The 25,654-nt window shown below is 49.5% G+C and overlaps 1 protein-coding gene across 1 annotated transcript; it reads right to left on the bottom strand.

Moving 5' to 3' along the window:
* Positions 1 to 8,069: 8,069 nt before the first annotated feature.
* On the bottom strand, positions 8,070 to 12,210 carry LOC123190581 (organic cation/carnitine transporter 4). The gene is made up of 3 exons (XM_044603253.1): positions 11,729 to 12,210; positions 8,706 to 9,552; positions 8,070 to 8,617 (listed from the first exon to the last, which is right to left on the bottom strand). The coding sequence occupies exons 1-3, from the start codon at positions 12,111 to 12,113 to the stop codon at positions 8,299 to 8,301; spliced, it is 1,551 nt and encodes a 516-aa protein (XP_044459188.1). The 5' UTR covers positions 12,114 to 12,210; the 3' UTR covers positions 8,070 to 8,298.
* Between the last annotated feature and the right edge of the window lie 13,444 nt (positions 12,211 to 25,654).

Below are 25,654 nucleotides of genomic sequence, written 5' to 3'. Positions count from 1 at the left end.
ATTGGTCCGAAGACCGTGCACCATTGATGATCAGATTGTTGATGCCACAACGCCTCCTCCGACCGTTCGCTATGGCAAAAAATAGGCAGTGGGGGAATCGCCTTTAAGCGTCCAATTGAGCGTACCCCGCTGACGCCAATACACCTCAGCCTGATGGTGCAACTGCAGTAAGGCAGCCTCGAGGTTATACCTCACAGACCACCCATCCTCGGATAGTCCAGCAGAGTCAACAGTTAAGTCTAGGGCCGAGATTTGGGTCTCGAGAAACTCTCTGGAGCGGCGCTCCTCCGCCACACGATTCCGAGACCAGCCTCTAAGAAACTTACGCAGATTGTAGGAACAAGAGTGCCAATCATCTAGAGGACCGAAAGAGCGCGAATTAGAGGAGAGCAGGTGGGATATCTTCACGGCTAACATATCACAAAAACCATCAACGAGAAGCCAAGAGGCATCAAATTGAAATCTGGCCGGGGGTCTAAGGTTAACAGAGCCATCGTCAACAATTAGAGGGGTATGGTCAGAACCGACAATACATTTGGCACCAAGGGAAGCCCTAGGAAAGAGGGAGTCCCACCTAGGACATATGAAAACTCTATCCAGAACAGATCTAATAGGGATAGCCTGGTGATTGGACCAAGTAAAGCGGGCTCCAACCCGGGGAAGTTCACGAATAGCATTGGAGCTAATAAACTCGTTAAAAGCATTCGCCAAAGGCCAAGAGAAAATATCGTTGCTTTTATCAGAAGGGTAGCGAAGGAGATTAAAATCACCCCCGATAACCATCGGGAGGTTACAGGATTCGATCTTCACAGAAAGTTCGTTAAGAAACAAAGGAGCAATAGAGTGGTCAGCAGGCCCATATACCACGATTACCTCCATGAGAGTATTCAGCGCTTTAAGACAGAGTACAGCACTAACCCAAAAGATCCCATGGTCATAGGCAACAACATCAAAAATGTCCTTATTTGAGCCTATCAAGATCCCACCCGAGTGGCCTGAGGAAGGTAAGACATGCCAGTCAAATCTATGCATACCCACGATAGCACAAAGTTCATTAGGGGAAAAGGATTCCTTAAAAGTTTCATCCAACCCCACGAAGTCAATATGGTTCGAGCGAATCATATCTTTAATTTGGTCACGACGCCCCCTAGCGCCGAACCCTCTAATATTCCAAAATAAAGCTTTCATTTATATGAAAGATTCTTAATGCGGAGACTAGACCTGCTAGGAGTCGCGCAGGTTTTAACTCTTTTAGAAGTGCCCCTCCTGGAGGAACAGGGTTGGGGCTGGCCACAACCAGCACCCACACCCGCCTCCGGACCCAAAGGATTGATAGAAACAGTAGCGTTGCAGGCAACGGCCTCTTTAGCCTTAGCAATGGCCGCCTGAGCCACCTTGTTAGCCGAATACTTGTAAGAAGAGAACTAGGAGAACCAACATTAGGATCAACCACCACTCCCACATCCGACATGACTTTAAAAAGATGGTTATCCGAGAGAGTAGGTAAAACCAGGCGAACCGGAGAAGAACCAACGGAATGAGAGGGGATGAGTACCTGGGGTAGGAAGATCCTTCGCGGCAGCCCGCTTTTCCGCCCGCTCCAGAACATATCCACCCGAGTTGGCCACCCTCCGGCCTTTGCGAGCCGTAGACGCCGGCGACCGAATCGCCTGCGCCCGCGGCAAGGGGGAAGCCGAAGATGGACCAGAGCGAGACATGGACCCGAGATCCTTGTCGATACGATGGCAGACACCGGCAGTGGATTGTTTAGAGCCCAGAGAATTCCTGCTCTTAGCTGAGAATTTGTGCACCGAGGATTTCTTCTTCCACTGAGACTGGGCACCCACCATATCACGCTCAGGGGAGGCAGGCAGATCCTCAATCCCGGAGCGAGTGGGGGAGATCGGGCGAGCCAGGAGGTTGGAGCAGGCACCAGACATGGGGGTAGCCGACGCAGGCGGGATCTTCAGAGAAGCATCATCAGGAGCATCCACCATGGAATCAGAAGGAGGAATCGCCAAAGCCTCCCGAGGGGCAGCACCAGAGGGAGCTTGAGACTGGAACAGTTCCCTTCCAGACTCAGCCAAGCCATCCCATTCAGATTGGGTGAAACGGAGATTGGAGCCATCACTCTGGTTGTTCCCACCCATCGATCCATCCCCGTCCTTATCATGTTTATCCGAGGGATTAGAAGGAGGAGAAGGGGGGAGGGGGTTGATAGGCAGCCGCCCCCTCCACCCGCACCCTGAGCCTGATACCATTGGGAGAGGGGAAAACGTCGACCAAACCATGAACACGACCCGAATCCAGACACCAAATCTTCATCTTAGCGGGGCCAACCTTATTCAGAGATTCCAAATCCACCTCCACGGGCTTCCCAATAAGAACCCCCACCGCCATGAGAAAGGCAGACGAGCGGAGTCCAGCTGGTAAATCATAAATTAGAACCCAGACTTGAGAAAGAGGGCCAACCGTCGTACCATTGCAAGATGCCAGCTTGACCGAGACGACCAGTTGGTTGAGGGGAAGGGTAAAGCTAGTGCAGGAAACAATCATCCGCAGACACTCCTTGGAAGGGAACACGACTGAAAACTCATGATCAGAAATCTGGGCCACTTGCCAATCCCAGATCCGGAGCCCATCGAGTAAGGTCTAGGGAGAGATCTTCTGGTCCTTCACCGAAACAATAGCAGCATTCGAAAGTGAGGGGGGCACCTCCAAAGTAGGCAGATCAGAATCAAAAGCGAAGAAGGCACAACCAGGGAGGCCAGTGCCAAACTGGAGGAGCGAGGGAGGTTTCAGTCTATTAAAGCAGTTGACAGTGAGGTGCCCCTCAGATCGGCAAATCAGGCAAAACGGGGGTTTGGTACAGCGAGATTGGAAGTGGTTGGGTTGGTGGCAGGCGAAGCAGGTGAGCGCCGAAGAGTTGCTATTGGAGGCAGATGAAGGGCGGGGATGCGGGAGGGAGGAGGAGGAGGCCCCGTCCCCCACCACCGGAGGGGAGGAAGATCCAGGGAAGGGGCCGGAGGGGCGCCGCGCCGGCCCCACGAAGGACCGAGGCAGCGGACGGGACCCCACGCCCGCACCAGCCGGACGAGGAGGAGGGGGGAAACGCCCCGGGATAGGCGCGCCGCGCCCCGCGCCAGGCATAGGCAAGGAGCCCGAAGAGGAAGAACCCCCACCACCAGAGGCCACCGCCGCCTCCCATGGATCCACCACAGGAGGAGGAGAAGGACCAGACCCAGGACGCGGAGGGCCAGAACCAGGGCGCGTCCCCACTCCGAGCGCTGCGACCACTCCGGACCCGCAGTCCAGGCCGCACGGTCCCGAGCCGCCTGCTCGCGGGCCGCCTGCTCCGCCTCCAGCTTGGAGCGGAGCTCGGCCTCGAACTCCAGATCCACCGCCGACGCAGGTGACGCCTCGCGCGGCCGCTTACTGCCCGACACGGCCTCGCACGACAAGCCCCGAGATTTGTCCATGGAGAGCACCGCAGCAAAGGAGAGGAGAAGGGAAGGAAGAGGGCTAGATCTGACGAGACGGCGGATGGGAAAGCGGTGGCGGCGTAGATCTGCAGCGGAAGCCGGAAACCCTAGCAAAGGGGGAAATGAGCCACGAGGGATCCATAAGTAGTCGGTCGAAGCCGTGCCCACCTGGGCCCGGCGGGTTGAATGGGCCAACAAAGAGGGGGGAGGAGGCAGCACAGCGGGTATCCTAACTGGGCCAGTAGAAATTAGAGGGATGAAATCGACGATGGACGAGAGAGGGGGAAGAGAGGGTCCACCTGGTGGGGCAACCGCGAGAGGCCCAACAGGCCCACCAGAGAGCCCATCCAGCGGCCCACTAGCCAACGGAGCGGCCACCAGATCTAGGTCAAGCATCATCGGCGGCACCAACCACCCCGGGAGCACCGCCGCCGCCGGCGCGGCAGATGGGGAAGCACCACCGGAGGAAGAGGATGATGGGGAGCCACCAAGCACCCCATCAAGGGCGGCGCCCAGAATCCCCGAACCAGAAGAGGCAGCCGAGCACTTACCGATCTTGCACCGACGACGAGAAACCCGGATCCAGCCAACATCGGGCTCCGCAGTCGCCAAAGGCCGTCCCCTCCCACCAGGAGCAAACTTGCGGGGACGGGGCGCAGGAGGAAGGGCCAACGGTCGCCCCGGATCCGCCGGCGAGCAGCGCGGGGTGGGAGGAGCAGACCACGGCTCATCCTCAACAGAGGCGAGAGCCCAAAAGCGAGATCCTAACGCGGGCAGAGGAGAGGAAGGAGGGGAAGACCGCACCGACACGCGGGCAGGGAAAAGGGGGAGGGTCGCATCAGTGAGGGGAGGGGAAGACGCCCGGGCCACCACCGGCGACGGGGAGGGGGATGGTGGGGCGGGGGAGGACGGAGAGCTCCTCGGGCGAGAGGGGGAGAAGGGAGAAGGGAGAAGGGAGAGCCATCCCAGATCGAGGCAGTTCTTTCATTAGCACGTTTCATCAAAGCAGAAATTGTGCTCTGAATTTTGGGGGATATCATCAAGGATTGTTTCACTCCATGCACGTATGACGGCACCAGATACTGGAACGTGGCATTTCCTCTGGCCTAGTAAAAGGGACCTTCGGCCTTTCACTAACCTATAAAGGCAAGGACCAGTAATCCATTTTCCCTCACGCCAGGCTCCTTCTAAACCTGCTTTTTCGAAAAACGCAAACATGATATTTCCAAGTTTTTTAAAAAACATCTTGTGAAACTTATATGTATTCGTGACAAAACTGTAAAATTTCGTTCAGAAATATTGTAATTTGCAAGCTACGAAAATAATCCAGGCCCAACAATAAAAAATTTGGCCCATTTTCATGTACATATTTGTCTTTTTTGTCTAGCCACATATGCAAATATATTATTATGAAACTTCTCTTGAACATGTTATACATATATTTATAAATCTTTTCAGGTTTTTTGTGCTATGAAAATATGGTATTATAAAAGACGGGCTCCATGGGGCCGATCCTCCGTTGGTCATTCCCGGGGGTATCTAGGGTAAATATACAATTGTTGTTGGATAAATTGTAAAAAGATCACGACATTAATACTTTTTTTAACTGACCACATTAATACTTTGATTGACTGGATTTGCTACCTCTAAGAAGATCGAGGTATTATAATTTCTAAACTGATCAAGTGGTACATCATGAGACTTGTAGCTGCACCAAAAATGGTTCTCACATTTTTCAAACCTAATATAGCGCATAATTTTATAAGTGTGTAACTATCTAATTTCCGCCCCTAAAAAAACAGAAATCTTATCAGCCGAATGTCAGCCAGGGGATGGTCCCAGGGAACGGCCTATCTCAGTAGGATTCATTTGCACGTATATTGGCGCACGATCCGAGCCACGTAGGATTTTCAAACCAGCTCGCTATAAGAAAGACACAAAGTGTTCATATATACGTGCATGCATTTATCTATATGAACACACATACACATCTTACCCATATGAGCACCTTCAAAAGACTGAGTCAGCATATCATCTTAAGATTTTACAAAGTCATCTTAGACGTCTCGTAGTCGACGGAAATGAAAGAAGATGAATTTTGGAATAGAAAGAATTCCTTTTCTAGGTTTCTGCTTCAAGTATTAAGCAAAGGATCCTACCTGCTAATGGTTGAAGACCTTGGCGGCTTCTAGTTCTTCTATCTAGTTTTTTAGCTTAGCGCGAACGAATAAGCTTAAACAAATGGTTTTTTTGGCAACGGTTTTTCCTAGTTGATTTGTCCTTATATATATTAGCCGTAGTGTAGTTTAATAAACTGCTCATAGCTCTTATCATTCATTTATCCATGCATAGACTGGAAATATATTAGCTCGCCCAAAATCCTGAAATAAATCCAGAATAAATGCAAGCATCAGGACTTGAATCCTGGTGGGCTGGAGATACCACTGTCCTCTTAACCATCCAACCACAAATTGATTCGCAATGTCATTTTTGTTATTAAGAGATGGTTTTTTACGAATTTATAATGTGGTGCGTATCTTTTGGTTCATGGCGTTTTTTATCTAGAGGATCGCAATTTTAAAGTTTAAAGGATGTCAGTTTTGAAGTTTGCATGGCAGTTTTAAAACAAAATACATTAAACTGGGCTTTGGGCCAATCGGGGGGTTTGATCTTTACCTACCCCCCCCCCCCCCCCCCCCCACACACACACACACTGCGGCTACGTTGGGCCGACCCGTTTTTTCTTTTTTCCGTTCAAACAGAAGCAAAAAAGATATGCACAGGCGGGGTTTGAACTCCAGAGCTCTTTTATTCTTTCTTTAGGTCGTCGTCTTTATTCGGTTTTTCCATGTTCCTGTTTCCTTTCTCTATTTATTGTTTTCTTAAATGTATGAATTTTTTTCTATTTGCAGAATTTTTTTAGATTTATGAACTTTTTTCAAATTCGTTGGACTTTTTTCGTACTATAATTGTTTTTCAAATTTATTGAAATGTTCTCAAAATTGATGTTTTTTTTCAATTGTTGGAACGCCTCCAATTTCGTGAACTTTTTTTGAAAATCAATGATTTTTTTCAAATTTGCAAACTTTTTGTGACATTTGATTACATTTTCAAAAACCGGTAAACATTCAATTTTGGTGAACTTATTTCAGAATTTATGAAGTATTTGTCCAAATTTATTAACTTTAGAAAAAATATTGTATGTTTTTTTAATTCATGAAATATTTTTCAACCCGTAAAATTTTCGCTAATTCATAAGCAAGCGAGCGATCCTGTAGAAAAAAGGCTCGTGAACAAGAGAGTGGTACTTTTTCGTTTTTTAGGGAAGCGAGCGAGTTCTTGGGCCACGGCCCAGTAGGTACGGGCATGAGCCCCCTCAAACGGCACTCAAACGTCCGGATTGATCGGCACTCCTCATATCCAGCTCAAATATAGGATGAATATGCGGACGCCGGGATACGTCTGGGCACGCCCGTCACGTCGGACCTGGCCCACGCTGGTCCATCTGACCCCACATATATTCCACGCCATCCGCTCGCCGGACCAAACCCTAGTCACTTCACTCCACTCCCCTCCGCCACCCAAACTCGTCACAGGCGCCTTCCGACGGTCTTCGGCAAGGCGGGCGGAGGATCCGAATCCTTCACCTCCAGATCCATCGACCCCGAGCTCTTCCAACGCGGCCTCGAGGAGGAGATGGTCGTCCGGCTTGCGCTCCGCCGCGCCCGTGAGGAGGCTCGTGCACGGCAGCACTCGGACTCCTTCTGTCGGGATCTAATTCGTCTGCACAGATGGCGCATGGATCCGGCGCTAGGCCAGCGGTAGCTACCTCGCCAGAGGCGCTGCGGTCCGTATGGCGTCTGAACGCACCGGCGGACGCGCAACCCCTCTGTTGGTGCGCCGAGCATCGGGACGCACCATGGGCCTCGTCCGACGAGAACATGGCACGACATGCCCGCCGTGCTTGACACCGAGTGCGGGAGGCGGCAGCAGCCCTCACGTTGGTGGACGTCGGCGAGGCAGAGTCGCATTCTCCGGCGTCCCGCATGGCACATCAGTTCGGGCGCAGCACCCGCATCGTGGTGGACGTTGGCCGCTCGAACCAGGACAGATCCGGCATCGATCTGATGTCGACCAACACCCAACGGGTTCCAGGCTCCGACGAGGAATAGTAGGGCATGGGAGATGTCGGCGCCTTGAGTCCCGTGAGCCGGCTTGTGTCCTATGCCCTACTCTACCTTGCCGGCGGCCGGGCCAACACTTTGGGGAGCGCAGCCGGCCGCTAGGCATGGCCACGGTAACCGGAGGAGCTCGGCTTAAAAATCACTATGTTGCATGTAATAATATGAATTTGAGGTTTCTAATTTGAGTGTCCGGATGTGGATTGCATTTTTTGAGGCGTGACCGGATATGTCCGCAGGCGTTTGAGGTGTCAGATTTGCCAAGTTCAAATATAGATGCTCTGAAACGCCTATAGGAGGTCCCTCGCTGTGAGCTGCTCCCCGGGTGAACGATCGTTAGATGGGAGCAGGTCCATGGCGATCGAACGCCAAATATTGGCGTCCAATGAACAATGTCTCAACCAACTTAGAGAACAACATTCCTTTGATTTATTAACAGGTGAAATAATCTACAGTATATTCCAAAACAAAAATGTACAAACTCCACACAACAAGAAAATAAATCTACAAACAAAGCTACTTGAGCGATTCACCCCACCAGCAACATTTTCCACCGGCAACATGTTTCAGTATGAAGGTACACACGAAAACTGATGCAGTTCAGAGTCACCCGCGCTGGGCGCTGCACCTTACTCTTACTTCAAGGGGGTCTTCTCTCCTTCCTCCAGGCCGGCCATGGTGTCGTACAAGGGCTTGTTCATCGTCTCCGGGAGGTAGAACACCAACAGCCCGCCGATGATCCCCGACACGCCGAACACTGCGAACGGCACCCGTTCCCCGAGCACGACCACCATGGGCGCCAGTATGGCACCCATCTGCGATGCCTGCGACGTGCACCCTAGTGCCGCATTCCGCACCACCGTGGGGAACAGCTCCGCCGTGTATATGAACAACAAGTTGTACGTCGCCGCCATGCCAAAGATGCCCACCACGCCGCATACCATCCTCACCACCCTGCAATGTCACATACTCAAACGTATTAGAACAAAGAACATGGAGGACACACGTAAATTTGAACGCTGACTTGAGCTCTTCAACTTACCTCATGGCACCGACGCCGGCGATGAGGCTGCCGGCGATGCAGAAGACGCCGCTGAGAAGCATGGTGCCGATGCCGAGTGGCTTCCGGCCGAAGTGGTCGAGGAGCAACGCGGTGAGCAGGTAGGCGGGCATCTCGGCGATGGAGTTCACGGCGACGCTGACGTAGAGGTTGGTCTTGAGGTTGACCACGTTGAGGCTCAGCCCGTAGTACACCACCGAGCAGAGCAGGTTGATGAGCACAGACAGCACCAGCCTGGCCCGCGTCGTCCTCGACCGGAACACGTCCAGGATCGACCCCGACGACGACGGCGACGACTCCTCGATCTGCTTGCCGCCGTCGACATCATCTCCCTCATCATCGAGCTTAAGCGTTACGCCGTCCGGGATACGCCGGCCGTTGGTGGCTGCAATGTCGCGCAAGACGCGCATGGCATCGTCAACGCGCCGTCGCACGAGGTACCAGCGCGGCGACTCGGAGATGAACGGCATGACGGCGAGCACGAAGACGAGGGAGGGGAGGGAGGTGACGACGTAGAGGAGGCGCCAGGAGGACTGGAACATGGCGGCGACGCCGGCGAGCGCCGCGATGCCGCCGGAGAAGAAGTAGAAGCTGGACATGCCGGCGGTGCCGCGGCGGGAGGGCCCGATGGGCTCCGTGGCGAGGACGAAGGCGCAGAGGCCGATGCTGCCGGTGCTAAAGCCCGTGAGGAGGCGGAGGACAACGTAGACCCTGTAGGTGGGGGCGAGCGCGGTGAGCAGACCGAAGAGCGCGTTGAGGAAGCAGACCACCTGGAGGGAGCCCTTCCGGCCCAGGAACGAGTCTGACAGGTGCCCGAACACGCCCGCGCCTGCAAAGAGCCAACGACACTGATCGATCACATGGTGTTCTAAAAAAACAGTCGCGTGAAACAACAGAAAAATGACCATAAATATAAATGATAAAATGAATGACATGGCTACACTTTTTTTCCTCAGAGAACCTGGCTAAAGTTTATTAAACAACGACGTTCAGTGGAACAGTTACACTGTTACAGTATCATGTGGCACGCCAAGCCAAACATGGCGGCCCACATCAATCAAGAGATAAAAAAAACTTTGCTAAGCCTGATTTTGGGATCAAACACATTACCATTTTGTTCTATAGCAAAATCCAGCCCATTACTAGCTACTTTTGTGAACTATACCAGTCTACTCAGCCAAAGCAGGGGAAAAGAATTGTTCGCAGAAAAAAAACAGAGGAGAAGAAAGTAAGGACCGGCGTAGGACTCTCTACTATAGTGTCCAAAACTCGAAATATTTCTGGTGCAATTCCCTCCCAGCAGGAGCATACCCCAGACCAGACGTATCCGGACGCCGGCGATAGATGACCTGATCTGATCCGGATCCGACTGACAGCCTAGAAGAACTGGCACGGCTCGAACAGCCACGTAGGCATGCTAAATCTACGGCACATCTGGGCGCGCGCGCGTCACCTCGCACCGCACGCCGTCATCCGGGACCAATCGCTTCGTTCCGATTTGGAGGGCTTATTATTGAGGTCTCTCTAGGACACATCACATCTAAACTGACTTTCACTTTATTTGTGGTCTATTATTTTTGTTCTAGTTTTTTCGTTTCTTGTTAATGCATTATATATTTGTGGGAGGTTAGATGTGACATCCTTAAAAAACATCTAAATGTGAATTAGACAAACTGTTATTATTGAGAGCCTGAAGAAGCATACGCCGTGTGCCGGTCACTGTCAACGCCCTATCAGAAGACGAATATGGAAGTATAATTCTCACTGTTCTCTAATAACCGAATCCTACCCAACCCCATGCTGCCATGCATCAACACCACAGACTAAAAGGCGTCGAGCAGAATAAGGAACCTTAACGACGCGGCAGTGGCTTTTCTAGCGCAAGAGATGCTCAATCTACGCGCATTTCTTGAGGGAAAGTATGTTAATTTCACTGTTGTTGTATTGCTGCAACTTATTAAACTGTAATAATTCAGTGGACGGGCCACTAGTCAGTGTTGGTTAGGCTTGTACAGTACTACTGTCCTAAGGATATACTACTAGACCACGGTTCTCATCCACATGCACTGGTTCAGTGAGCGGGATGCTTGGACGGATCGCCCAAGAGATCCCAAGCATCATATCTGATCCCCAAAGCACAAAAGACAAAAAGGGCTTGGAAAATTACTCCCTGGTACTACTAGTAGAAGAATGCGACACCAACATGCGAGGGTGAGACTAATCTAAACGGAGTACTTAATTAGTCTGCAATGCGCCTGAGATCACATCACCGAGACTGACTGACCCATTAGGCGATGCGAGACAAATTTGTACTTATCGTAACCAGCAAGCTGATTCGTGTTTTGCTTCATACTGGCCGGTCGGCATTCAGTACTGATGTCAGACCGGCGCCGTGCCGATGCATGCATGAGGTCGAGCTTGTACCATTAATGAAAATTAAAAAGCGCACTAGGCTCAGTAGAAAAATATGCAGCAGGAGTCAAAACAGGCTGCTGAAGTAAACTAGTACAACAGTTTTCCTACTCAAGCAGTGACGCTGGCTGCATGCGTCCAGATGAGCAGCTAGCTAGACCTCAGTTTTTTCCAAAGAATACAGCTATTCGGCAGGCATACGGCGCTTGGCACGGAGCGGCTGGCGATAAAGACGGATCTCGGGAGGGAGGAAATTCGATTTGGCGCCGTCGACACGGCGAAATTGCACTGCTCCACGGCGGGACGCATGCCATGCCACGGCGAGCTGCGCCCCCAGACTCGGGGGCGCGGTCTGGGGCTGGGCATGCCATCCGTGTGACAGACAGAGCACGAGGCTCTGTACTTGATGCGTATGCTGGAACGCAAGACACTATCAACGGGACATCAGAGAGCGCACGCGAAGCCAACCGGCGGGAGTTAGTTAGGCTGACGACGAAGCAGTCATATGGTAGGCACATGTTAGGCTGACGAAAAAAGGCAGAATTACGATACCGAAAGGCGGTAGCAGAGAGAGCGGCGGCGTACGTACGTACCGATCATGCACCCGGCGAAGAAGACGGCCTGGACGAGGCCGACCTTGTACCGCTCGCCGCAGACCAGGCCCCACTCGGCCACCGTCGACGACGCGCTCCCCTGCGCCCACTCCCACCCGGCCGCCGCGCCGGCGCACCGGTCGCCGCACCGCCCGTCCCCCGCGGGGCACCGCATGGCCGGCTCCCGGTCCGCGAAGATGATGACCATGGTGTGCAGCGCCTCCAGCGCCCACGCCGCCGACACCAGCACGAAGTGCCGCAGCTGCCACCGCCCCAACTCCCCCGCGTGCTCCGCCAGCGCCTCGTCGATGCTCAGCCGCCGGCTCGCCACTCCCCCTCCGCCGCCGCCGCCGCCTTGGGCGGCCAGCAGCGCCTCGGTGGACATGGCCGGCTGTCGCACGCACGCACGAACGTCGCGGAGCCGCGTGGTCCCTTTCCCTTGGCGCGGGGTGTGTGCGCGCGCGCGTGTACTGGGGCCGTGCCTTCGACCGCGCGCTATTTGTAGTTGTGGGCAGCGCGCCCGAGGCATGTGCGCAAGCGTCCGCGGGTAATCGCGGCTGAGGAAGCCATTTACAGTTGTTCAACAGAAATGGAAGCCATTTACGGCGCCATTTTCACCACCCTGCTGGTGACAAGTTGTGAAAGCCGCCGCATTACTTGATGATCTACACGCCAGCCCTCATGATTAATATTGCTCTGCATTCGTCAACTGACTCGAGACGATCAAATAGCAAATATGAGATGTGCAGCATGAGGAGCTCTTTTGCACAAGATATTTATAGATAAAGGCACCTGTGTTTGCTATTACGGTGTTTTTTGTCATCACTTTTTTTTGGAAAACTTTCAATCTATTCATCTTCAATCATGACAGTACAACGAACATCCGAAAAAAAATTGCATCCAGATCCACATATCACCTGGCGACGGCTACAAGCACTGAAGCGAGCCGAAGGCGCGTTGCCGTCATCGCCCCTCCATCGCCGGAGTCGGGCACAACTTGTTGTAGTAGACAATCGGAAAGTCGTCGTGTTAAGGCCCCATAGGACTAGCACCCCAGAACAGTAACCACCGCCGATGAAGAATAACGTAGATCGGAAGGATCCAAACCGAAGACACACGAACATAGACGAACAACGACGAGATCCGAGCAAATCCACCAAAGATAGATCTGCCGGAGACACACCTCCACACGCCCACCAACGATGCTAGATGCATCGCCGGAACGGGGGCTGGGCGGGGAGACCTTTATTCCATCTTCAAGGAGCCGCCGCCGTCTCGTCTTTCCGAGAAGGACGCAAACACTAACACGATTGAAAAAATAACTAAAAATGAAGCCCTCCCGTCGGCCCTTGCCAGGATCCACCGAAGACGAGGCGGACCTGTGCTGGCGTCGACGAGAGGCACGAACCCTAACTTTCTTTCTTGGAGAAGAAGGAGGCGGCTGCTGGTGTCTTGGTCAACGAGTATTTCGATGGGAAAAGAAAGGATGAGCAGGTCTGCCCTCGCCTATTTTTTTTAGCTGTGAGATTTGAATCTTCAAGTACACTTTAAACTCTACTGGTCATGGTTTTGTTTCTAGAGTGGTGTTTGTGTCTTTGTGGGTGGGTGGGTGTTGGGGGGGGGGGCCTTTAAGGTGACAAAATATGTGTAGAAAAACCATCACAAGGTACCCAAAAGTAAAGGCATCTTAACTATCCAAGGGACTCTCCTAAATCTCCTACAATTAACTAAATTGTATGGAATCTCCAACTCTAGTGTGAAATGAAGCGAGAAGTGGGATGTCTTGACTGTCCTTCACATAGGCGCTGACACCCCACACCCATCTGAAGGAGGGGGGCTAGCCGACTTGGAGGAGGGGAACTCCTTCCTTGAGGTGTTTTTATAGAAACAACATTGTATTCCATTAAAAAGTTAGGCTACCTAAATTGTCAGCTACAGATTTTACAACAAACTCAGAAAAATGGCCTAGCCAAGTTTCATACTCGCCAACTCCTAGGCTTTCTTCATGTGATGTAACCCGGCGTTAGCCAAGTTGGAGGAGTTCTCCTCCAACTCCCATGCCCCCTTAGCTTGCCCAACAAGCCATAGGGGGCGCCACCTCCTTATTGGGCCTCTAGGACCAGGTGGCTGCCCCCTAATAGGCTATAGCCTATTTGAGCAGCTCATGGTGCGTAGAATAATCCCGGGGTGCTCCGGTAAATAATGTAGCCCTCCTATATTATTATTAGGTCCTCAAGTGTATGTTTCATCGATCCGGTATTACTCAATATTCCGAAACGCTTCCGTTTTCTATCGAAACAAATTCTTTTATGCCCGAAACATTTTCGGTAATATTTTTTCATATTTTCCTAACTCCAATGGAACTCAACATATCATAATCCCTTAAGCGTGTGACTCTACAGGTTCGGTGAAATATATACATGAACAAAAACACCTTTCATTCAAAAATCAATATCGAAAACGTGGGCAGCCATATTGACCCCTATATATACTCACACAAATGATATTTAAGTGAGCAATGCCAGATGATGCAATTGGCGCAGGACCTGTGGAGTGCATGCGCTTCATTTCTGTGGGAGTCCCGTTGCTACTTCTCTCATTGTAGTCACAGATTCTTCTTTACGGCACTGGTAGAAGGCTCGCTTGTTTGGTGGAGCGGGGTTCCCGTTGCTTATGTATGTGTGGTGGGTGTTTCTTGTCTTGTTCGACATGTTGTCGATGAGAGTGGATTGACATCGTGTCCTTTGGTATTCAATAATGGATTTGACCCTTGATGTATTAGTTTTTGCCTGGTTTTCCCCCACTTAACTTAACTGGGCAACTCTCTTCTGCTTAATTAATGGATAAGGCGAACCTTTTTTGCTTCCATTTTGAAAAAATATGTTATTCCTTTTGCTTGACAATACTCTACAAAATCTGAGGTGAGATGTATCGGTATCCCCACGAGTCAAGCTCATGCTCACTATACCGGTCTCCTCATTACCGGTTTGGTTCTCTTTTCTTGTTCTCGTGTCCGGCATCCCCGTGATCAAATTCACGTTGTGTATGGACAGTTGATTGTGGACGCCGTCACACCGAGAGAGTCCTAAAAATATCTCTCCATCGTCAAAAGAGCAAATCCCAGTCTCGAGCTATCTAGTCCCTCGTCATATGTTTTCGATGAGCATATAAGTTGTCGTTATGATCATCTTGTTATGGATGACGTTGGAACAACCCCAAAGCGCACCGTCCGGTATGGAGTGACTCGATACTCTCATTCTCTAAGGAATCATGCATACATTAACTTCCTTGTTATGTAGTATAGACCGCAGGCAATGTAATCTCTAAGTATAACGAAGAACTTGGATCAATTCAACACGAGTGTTCTTCCAAGATCATGCTCTCAAATGTTGTCGGCATTATGGTCTTGTCCATGATCAGGAAAACAGAACCATCAGTCAACACTTTGAGCTAGTCCTAGAGGCAAGACTAGGAATCGTGTTTTACTGTTTTATAGTTCTACACGTGCTCATGAGTTTTCGTCTGAATCGCATATTCGAGATATCAATTATAGCATAGATATAAATATTAATTTTGAAGCTAGAAATAAACAATACTCAAATATTATTGCCTCTAAGGCATATTTCCAACATGCGTCCGCTCTGCACCGGCATGAATACAGTCCTAGCACTCTGGAGTGGCGTTGAGCGACATGAATGTGCGGCAACCGCTCTGGGCAGGGGAGGGCGCAGGCGCAGGAGAGGTCTTTGGGTGAGTCCGGGTGTCTGACGCGTGCCTGACAGCGGTCTGGACGCCCATAAAGCCCTTTGGTTTTGCCTTCGGATTATGGAAAAATGGACTTCCAGACGGGTCCGCATACCGATGAAATATCATGTTGATGGGAAATTGTGTCCAAACCGCTCGGTCCGGACAATTTAAGGATCCATATTGGAGAGGTCCTAAGACGGGAAAAATAGTAAATTTCTCAGCTTACGCCGAGCCGAGAGAAGAGAGACTATTGAGGTTTTGTGTCATGGTCATTGGGTTAGAGCATTACTAGTAGAGCCCTCAAACCCTCAAACCCCTAAAAATAACCGCTTTTTACAGTTTTCGCCGAAAAAACGCCGTAGACTAGAACCTCTAAACCCTCAAACCCGTAAAAGAATTTAGAGGTCCAACCCTCAAACCAATTTGCAATCTGTAGAAGTAGGGGTTGAGGGGAAAATCTCCCCCCAACCCGCACTCCTCCTCGTCGCTCGCTCCGAGCTCGCGCGGGAGCCAACCGCTCCTCCTCCCGCCCGCGTCCCGCCGCCTGCTGCCGCACCGGCCATGGAAGCCCCCGCCCGCTGCGGCCGCCGCTCCCGCCCGCGTCGCCCGCCCCGGCGCCCGCCCAACCGACCGTTGCCGACGTGGTGGCGGTGACCCACGTCGGGGCCAAGCAGCGGCGGGCGGGCCTCGCACCACCTCCTGCCGCCCCGACCGCCTCGCCCGCACTGGCTCCCGCCCTCGCCGCCCGCCCCGGCTACCAAGAAGAGCCGGCCGAAGGCGGCCTCTCACGGGCCGCGAGGGGCGGCCTCCAAGGTCGCCAGCTCGTCCCCGTCCGTGACCAAGGCGCGGAAGAAGCCCGCGGCGGCCGCCGTCACCGAACCTCCTCCAGCTGCGCACGAGGTGTTCGAGGAAATGGCAAACCCATCCTCGTTCATGGACCTCCTCCAAAACGCGGAGGTGGACCTCGGAGCTTCGCCTCTAGACCCCTTTAGGGTTGGTGACGACTTGGAGGAGAAGGAGGAAGATGAGGAGGAGGTGAGGGATGACGAGGAGGAGGTGGCCGAGATAGGGGAGGAGGCATTCACCGCCGCTTCCCGCCCACACGCGCGGTCGACAAACTACACCGAGGCGGAAGATGTCCTCTTGGTTCGTGCTTGGGCAGCTGTGGGAATGGATGCAACCACCGGCACCGATCAAACCGGTAAATGGTATTGGCAAAGGATCGAGGACGTCTATTGTAAGATCAAGCCGAAGAATAGTGGGTTCATCCATCGCTCTTTCCGGTCGCTTCAAGGCCGGTGGGAGTTGATCAAGCCCGCTTGTTCTCGTTGGAGTGCGGCCATGGACCAAGTGAGAGATGCACCACCTAGTGGAACCATGGAGAGTGACTATGTGAGTACATATTTCTTCACTATTTTGATTATGTGTGTGCCATGGACCAAGTGATAGATGATATTGGTGGGTTCTTATGTGATTTATGTGTGGTTGATAGGAGACAATTGCCGGCATGAGGTACAAGGAGATGGCCGCTTCCAAGGGCAAGCCATTTTCATTTAAGCATGTTTGGTCAATTCTTCAAGCCTTTGACAAGTGGAAGGTGAGGGATCAAGAGACCGCACCCAAGAAGTCGACAATGCTAAGGATGGATGATAGTGAAGATGAGGAGGAGAGGAACTTGGGCAAGCCCGAGGGAAACAAGAAGGGCAAGCTAAGGGTGAAGATGGAAGAAGAAGCGTCAAGCCTAAGGGAGAAGATGGACCACATGATGAAGGCAAGAGAGGAATTGACAACGAAGACATTGGAGACGAAACTTCTTATCACCGAGAAGAAGAAAGAGGTCAAGCTTGCACAAGTTGAAGCAAAGCGTGAAGAAGCAAAGCGCAAGGCCGAGTTGGAGGAGAGGATGATCAAGCTCAAAGAGGCAAAGGTATGGAAAGAACTCATGGTGGAAGGGAAAGAGCACATGATGATGTCCAAGAAGGACATGGATGAAGACCAATTGCAATGGTGGAAGGACTACAAGGAAGACATCGCGGAGAGGAAGAGGATGTTCCGTGTTGCGTCCTCTACTTTTCGAGGTGACACTCCGATGAGTAGTTGTGGTGATGGCGGTGTGTACGACTCCACCGGTGCCGATGGAGATGCTTGATGGAGCCCGCTTGTGGTCTATGAGATGGCGCCGAGGTGCAACTTTTGGGTGATGGTGCCGATGAGAGAAGGAAGATGATGATTTTGTGATGTAAACTATTAAACCATGCATCAATGATTGTTATTTGGTAGTTTGTTTGGAAGTTGATTGTGTTCTTGTTGTCATGAATTGTGAGATGTCCCTCAAATCCAATCCTTAAAGCAGTTTACGGGTTGAGTTTGAGGGTTCTAGTATTTGCCCTTGTTTTTCAACCCTTAAAAGTGTCAAAAAGTGGCACAACTCAACCCTTAAAACTGCTTTTAAGATTTGAGGGTTTGAGGATTCTACTAGTAATGCTCTTAGTACGGTACGGTATTTTCTTCTCTCGTTGCAACTCAGGGGCTCTTTTGCTAGTAAGATTTATGAACGATGTGAGATGAACTTCTCGTGGTAATCGTTAACTAGAAATCCTGCTAAAACTGTGGTGCGAGGCTTGTCTGCATCGAGAGATAAAAAGTACTAGCTGGCAGTGGCAGAGAGATCGTCGTTTACCCGAACAGAGTACCAGTAACTCGCCTGGGCAAGCCGATTGATCCATCCGCTGTATGTATCCAGCCGACAGATCCACCGAGTGTGCTGCTACTACAGTGCCGAACCGCCCATGAGAGGTGATGCTGGTTGAACGACCAGACTTGATACTCTGCTTTTGGCTGCCAAATTAACACATCACGTGGGCCGACGTGTCTCGCTCGCATCATTTCCCTCGTCCTCCAGACTTGAGAGTACGTACCATGTATGCATGGCATGTCTACCATGATGATCTGCGTAGCGCGTCCTGCTCTCGCACAGGTGTTTGGCATGACCGCGCCGCGCGTCACAACCGTACGTCCAAGCGTGCATGGAGCACGTAGGCGTTCCCCGCTAACGGGATAAGGCCAACTCCAACGCACGACCCCAAATAGATGGCTGTTTCTTTTGCTTTTCGTTTGTTTAGGATGATGATGGAGTCGCGTCCGTCTGAATTTGTGGATGCGCCGGTCGTTGCCCAACACACGGCTGCATTTTGACCGCATCTTGCCCGTTCGAGATCAACAAGCATACTAAAAATAAAGCATGGTTTTAAATAATTCAAATCAAACATAGCAAATAATTTCACATACAAAATAGTTTTACAACCCAATCAAAATAAAAACAATATCAGAGTCTTTATAATCCAATCGAAACTTGTTTGCATGGCAAAGAAATTAAACCGATAGTTGTACTGGTTGTCAATGTGAGTTCACATGTGCTCAACCAAGTCATTTTGGAGCTGGACATGAGTACGCCAACCATGCAATTCACGATAAAAATGGACAAACTGTTCGAAGATTGCAGGAGGTGGATGCTCAAGCTCAACATTTTCACCCTGGAAGTCAAACTCTTGGTCGTAGATGTTATCATCACGCTCATCATCCACCATTATGTTGTGCATGATCAAACAAGCAGTCATCACCTTCTAAATCTTTTGAGTGCTCCAAGTCAATGCAGTGCTTCAAATGATACCACATCGAGACTGAAGCACACCGAAAGCACGCTCCACATCCTTTCTTGCACTCTCCTGCATTTGGGCAAACCTCTATCTCTTCTCTCCTTGCGGATTGGGTATGGTCTTCACAAGAGTGGACCACTGTGGATAGATACTATCAGCAAGGTAACATCCCTTGTTGTACTGGTCGCCATTGACCTCAAAGTTGACCTCCGGGCAGTGGCCTTCTGCAAGCTTTGCAAACACTGAAGAACGCTGAAGAACACCGATATCATTATGAGAACCAGCCATGCCAAAGAAAGAATGCCATATCAATAGATCTTGTGAAGCCACTGCTCCAAGTAGGACAGTGGCACATTTCACATGCCCTTTGTACTGCCCCCTACCAAACAAATGGACAGTTCTTCCACTTCCAGTGCATACGATCAATACTACCAATCATATGCCTGGAAAGCCTCTCTCGGCATACGATCAATACTACCAATCCTATGCCTGGAAAGCCTCTCTCGGCATTGATCAGCAATAACCTCTCTATATCAGTGGCAGTTGGCTCTCCCAGGTACTTACGGTAAACACTGTCACCACGACCTCGCAGAAACTATACATTAAGAGGAGACATGGGAGCTCATTCATACGAACATACCCATCCACAAGATCACTAGGAATCCCATATGCAAGCATGCAGATAGCCGGAGTGCATTTCTGATAAGAAGAGAAGCCAAGCTGTTAAAGGGCATCATCTTTGCACTCAAAGTATGAGTCATATGCTACCACTCCCTCCTGAATATGATTGAAAACATGTCTCGCCATGCGGAAACGGCGACGAAATTTGTGTGGTTTGAAGATTGCGCTATTATCAAAAGTAATCGGCATAGAGAAGGCCGTGACCTCTCTCCCTATTGCGGCTCAAGGCCGAAACATGGCCGGGTATTGGGCAAGGTTGGTGTTGGTGGGGTGGGCGCCCTGCGGCAATGCAGCACCTGCCAGAAGTTGTTGTGGTCGACGGTCGGCGCTGACGGCCGTAGCTTCTCTCCCACTGGCAACAAGGAACCGCGAACACCGGGCAAAAAGCTCTACCAAAACGCGGGCGTGGAGCGGCTATGACATGTCGTGGTTGCGGAGCGGACGACCTTAATGGAAGGCAACGCGGCCGGGAACGGAGGTGGCGGCGGCGATGGCGGGGACGGAGGGCGGAGGGCAGATGGAAAAGAAGGGGAAGAGAAAAATGGATGTGTCTCCGACGGATGTGCCGAGGGGCGCGCCCCTCCATGTGTGTTTGTTTAACCGCAAATGCGGCCCAACTTTAGACTGAAAGTAGATCAAAAGTGGATAAAAAATGGACTGCTCCCGCGCGTTAGACGGTCTGTTTGGTCGGTTTACCTTTAAACGGAAGCGATCGGACCATATGAAGTCATGGGTTGGAGTTTTGCCTAAGACGGCACGCACGACCGCTGCGCCGGGTCGATCTACTCGACCGGACGCTGCGCCGCTCGCTCGGAGCTTGGAAGGGAGCCCATGACATTGGCTGGCGCACGGCACCATGGAAGGGATTTCTGATTTGTATCCGCGCGCAGGCGTCGCCTGGTCCGACGTCGTACGTGTCGCGATTGTGTACGGATAGGGCCATATGGGAGTCTGCGATTGGACTCCAAGGGCGGCTCGTACAACGCTGGTCTGGTGCGCGCTTGGGTTCGTCACCGGCCGCATCCCATCCGATTCCCGCGCCGCCCGCCGGGGACGGAAGCGGTTGGTCGGGGAGGAGCCGATTAGCCGCACGCCGCGTGGCTCCACTAGCTAGGAGTAGATGGCAGGCAGCTCACACAAGCGTAGCCGGATGTGGTTGTGGGCGTGACTGCCGCCGTTCCACCCATCGGCGGGAAGGGCACATTCGAACATGTCCATGGATAGCTGGCTTTTTTGAAAAGGCTGGCCAGTCAATCGGACTCACCAAGTATTCGCTCCTTGTTCGGTCTTCTTCCTCTGACATGAATATCAAGGCCAATATCAATTTAATCATACATTTAAATACTACTTAGTTTCTAACGAATGAAGCCACTATTAAAAGCTGAAGGTTGGATATTCAACAAGAACCCCACAAAAAAAAAAGGACATTCAACAAGTTTTTACATCAATTGATCCCAAAAGCTCCTACTCCAACTGTCCGTTGCAAATACCTCCATTTGCGCAAAGCGTTTTATATGCGACGCGGTAGTCTTCAACATACCTCGCCATGTCTCAAACTTGTAACTGCCTTCTCTTGGAGGCATCCTCTCACCATGAAATGCTCAATGGAGCTCGGCCTCTATGGAGGCTGAATTTCAAATGATCAAAATTCGAGGTTTGCATGTCTTAATTCCTTTTCTTTACGCCTATAAAAGCTTGAGTTGATGATGATGGTGTGCCTGTCATCTTTCACCGATAGCCGTCGGATCTAAATCTGACGCATACAAAGCAAACTGCTGCAATTTTGCAAAAAGATGCCCGCACTTGTTTTCATATTTACAAACAACTCTTTGTCTCTCGCAATCAGCCTTATCCCCATCACATCTAGAAGGCCATGGAACAATCTGGTGTGATGGCCGCTGCCGGCGCCGTCCACCCCTAATCTTGATGTTCCGTGCAATGCACGGGCACCTTACTAGTTTTTTTTTTGAAAAAAATACACATATATCTAGAGGCACAATGCACAAGTGTGTAAATTTTCAGGACGAAATACGTTGCCTATTAATGAAACGCCCCACTCCGCTCACCACTCATATATAGTTACTAGTAAGCATGCACGTATAACTTGCGCGCGGGGGGGAGGGGGGGGGATTGATACACCGATCTTGCATGAAGACCCTTGTGCTTTGAAGAACACACCTCTAATAGGTTACTCATGACCCCATCACTCTCTATCTCCAACCATATTTCCCTTCATTTCATACCAAACAAATATTTCAAGAAAAAAAATGTGATATGGTTGTTCATGTCGCCATTAAGTTGACTTGCATCTTCTTTGCTCTACCATAGTATATAATAAGCGTTGTAGTTGTAGGAAATAAGTTCAACACTTTTCTTGAATTTTCATGCATCAGTGACATGTTATTTTGTATTATACGCACATATTACTGAAAAGTTAGCAGAAATACATCTATATGACACGTAAGTCTTTTACTTCCAACCAAGAATAATTGCATCAAGTACTAAACCAATAAGCTCATTCCATCTCGCCGGTTAATGCAACTTATTAACCACTCCCTGTACGAGAAACCAAATGTCAAACTGAGTAGGAAAGGTAGTTACAATATCATAGGCGGCCATAGAGTTAAGTAATTCAAGGTCCAGAAGATCAAATGTGGTTAGATTTTCTTTTGCAGTCAATATAAAAATTATATTCTGTACTTTAGAAATATCTTTACTATCCTCCTGATATAGATATAATAACCACAACTGTTCATTAGCAAAAATAAATAAATAAATAAATAGGATAGGTTTATGTACGGCTGAATGCTGAGGCTCAAGCATAGGTTTTGCTTTCCCATGCTAACTGAAATATACCAAAAGCACTAAATTTCACCTTTGTACAGAAGCAAGGTTGATTACTAATAATTGTATAGCAGAAGAAAATACATAGCATATTCATCTACTACATATTTATGTGTGAAAACAAATTTGGTAATGTTCCCAACACAAGGAATGAACCAGGTGTCAAAGCTGCCACCAGTATCAGAACAGCGCATGGCATCCAAATCAAAATAATTAATCACTTAACTGAATTAATCAAAATCATTACCATCATGAAGTATCCAGGGTAATGGTGCTGGGGTATACATATCCTCCTCCTCTGCAATTAGTATCACCTCGTCGGTCTCTTGTGAGACATAGCATCATCGTGATGTACAGTTAGCAATTAGAAATAGTGTAGTTACTGAAGTTCATCCAGTACTCAGCAAGGGAATTGTAATAATCATTCCTCTTAGATGTAGCCATGTAGGTAAGTTCGTCAGTGTGTGCATCTTTCACATGTAGGACAAGCACCCAAGTTAGTTCAATAAAACCTGCAACCCCATGCTCAAAAGAACAATGTGGAAGTAAAATGAATTATATAAGCCAGTATGTGGCAGTGCGACAACATGACTATGAGTGGAATTAAACAGAGCTAATACGTACATACGAAGTCAAGCGAAGATTATAAGTTTAGTGCAAGAAAGTTTTTGAAGAAAATAGACTATCTATTTCAAAATATATCATTTTATGTCATTGCCGTCCAAACCCCAAACACTCATTATCATAGCTCCATATCGTGTTTCAACGTAATAAAATTACCACTAATGAGAGGCTTACCATCTTCTCTAAACATGGCATTTGAGTTTTCAGATTAAAATGCCTATATGTTTGCCATTTCCTTGTCACAGAACTAAATAATCAGTAATGAAATCTCTGAACAAAATGATATTAGTACAACAAGGTAATACATGTAATCATTTTGGTTCAGAATTCAGCATTAAGTTTCTAAACCAGAACTTTGCATACATTAACTAAATAGTTAAGTAAAAGTTTGTTGAAGTGACAAAACATGGTAAAATACGGGAGTTAGTAGAACCCGAAACACAAGATTGGAGATAATTCAAATATTTATAGCCAACAATATACACTGCTCAACTGGTATGAAGCAAAACTCACTGATGACCTGAGACTCTGAGTCACCGAGGCGCATCTAATCTTACCTTGAAGGGCCTCCAGCATCGCTGAAGCAATAACCTCTGTATCATCGGCATCAAGCTCAACCACCTTGCCCATGCCTTCCCATGGTTTGGCACAACTTGCTGAGTCCAACTTGCATCCACAATAATTCTGCTTTGTTTATGATACGGAACATAATCGGTTTCAAGGTTTGCTGATATACAATGGTGAGCTGTCTCAGTTTCATAATGAGGAAATAAAAGGAAGTTTCACAGGCTCCCTCACCGGATAATGAAATAATATACTAACCATGAAAAAATGATATAAATGTGCACCAAGTTGCAGCAGGCTCCCTCACCTTTGCAAACCCAATGCCACCTTGATAGTATACACTACTAATATACGTGTTTGCAATGTTATGCTTCTTGTCGTCATCAGACTAATTGCAACGAAATAGATAATCCGAGTTTTCTGGCCAGTTTACTTTGATCTATTCTTGTATTTCTTGGACCTGGTCGTAGGAGGCATGCCAGTGATGGAATATTGGAAACGATACTCCATTCTATGCAACTTTTTTTAAGTGCAGACATCATGTCACACTGTCCTCAGAAACCCATTTCGCTCATATCGGGAATACTACTGGGAATTATGGCCCAAACTAACATTACCTTGTTCCAATAGCTTCACAATAAATATAGCACCATCAACGCCAGCATTTGCAGCTATTGTGACCAGGGGAGCCTGCAAAAATTTCGGAATAATTCATATATGTCAATGAACAACTATGGAATGACAGGCCTGAGACATAAATTGGAGAGCATGTACAACATATAATTATGTTGCAAAAAACAGAGTGATAAGAAACAAGTGGAGAAATATCTTTATTAAGATGATAAAGCAAAGTGTGATTACATGTTAGTACATAATAGGAAAATGATCACAATTCACTCTCCTGCAATGTTCCGTCATGATCCATTAACCTAGAGGAAGAACAACAATCAAGAACAGCAAACTATTCAGAGAAACTATTTGTCAAATTTTGTAGCATTGATTTCATTGACTTGGTTCCTCAAACTTCAAATCTCAATGATTATATATATGCTAATGAGAAATATGATTAAGAAACTGTCAATAACTTACCTGTATCATTTCGCAAAAAAAGTAACTTACCTTTATCAGGAATAAAGCACCCTGGGATATCTTTGTCAGATAAAAACTTAATTTACCCCATGTACACATGCAAGCTGACATTGAGCGGGCTTCTGAGGATGCATGACAATCATCCTGGATTATATTATATTTGACAAGCAGCCATTCATTCCTTTCATGACGAAGCTCCTTGCTTTCTAGTACCTCTCTTCGCCATGGCGGCGTGATGCTCATTGCGCTCCTCGTCTTTGCCTTCGCCGTCACCAGCGGATCCGGAGGTGGGGCCCGAAGCTTCGGAGAGGCGTGTTTGGCAGAGGGGAGGCCGTGGTGGAGAAACGTCGTGCTGCTGCGCCCAATCTCCTTGTGCGCCGAAGCTGCCGCTGCTACGCCGCCGTCACGCCAAAGACCTATGGATCCCACCGTTAGAGAAAGTATTGCAGGCATGGAGCTAGGGATCCACTGCTGGAGAGAGAGAGAGAGAGAGAGAGAGAGAGAGATGGTTGCTCATGTCGATCTGCTATTGTTGCCGCCGCCGCCTTGTGCCCTTGTTCCATCGCTGCTGCTCTAGCTTCCGCCTGGTGGGGGCATCAATTCGCTAGCGTGGGGATAGGCGAGAAAGAGGGGGCCGATTTGGAAGGGATCCTAGAAGATCTCGACGTTGGGCTGATCCAAAATTTCAGGCGTGTGAGGAGGCATGACTTGCGTGAGATTG

Source organism: Triticum aestivum, chromosome 2A (assembly GCF_018294505.1).
Source record: "Triticum aestivum cultivar Chinese Spring chromosome 2A, IWGSC CS RefSeq v2.1, whole genome shotgun sequence".
In the NCBI taxonomy this organism is placed as follows: domain Eukaryota; kingdom Viridiplantae; phylum Streptophyta; class Magnoliopsida; order Poales; family Poaceae; genus Triticum; species Triticum aestivum.
Note: the sequence above shows the minus strand (reverse complement) of the source record. Positions and strands in the feature narration are given on the sequence as shown.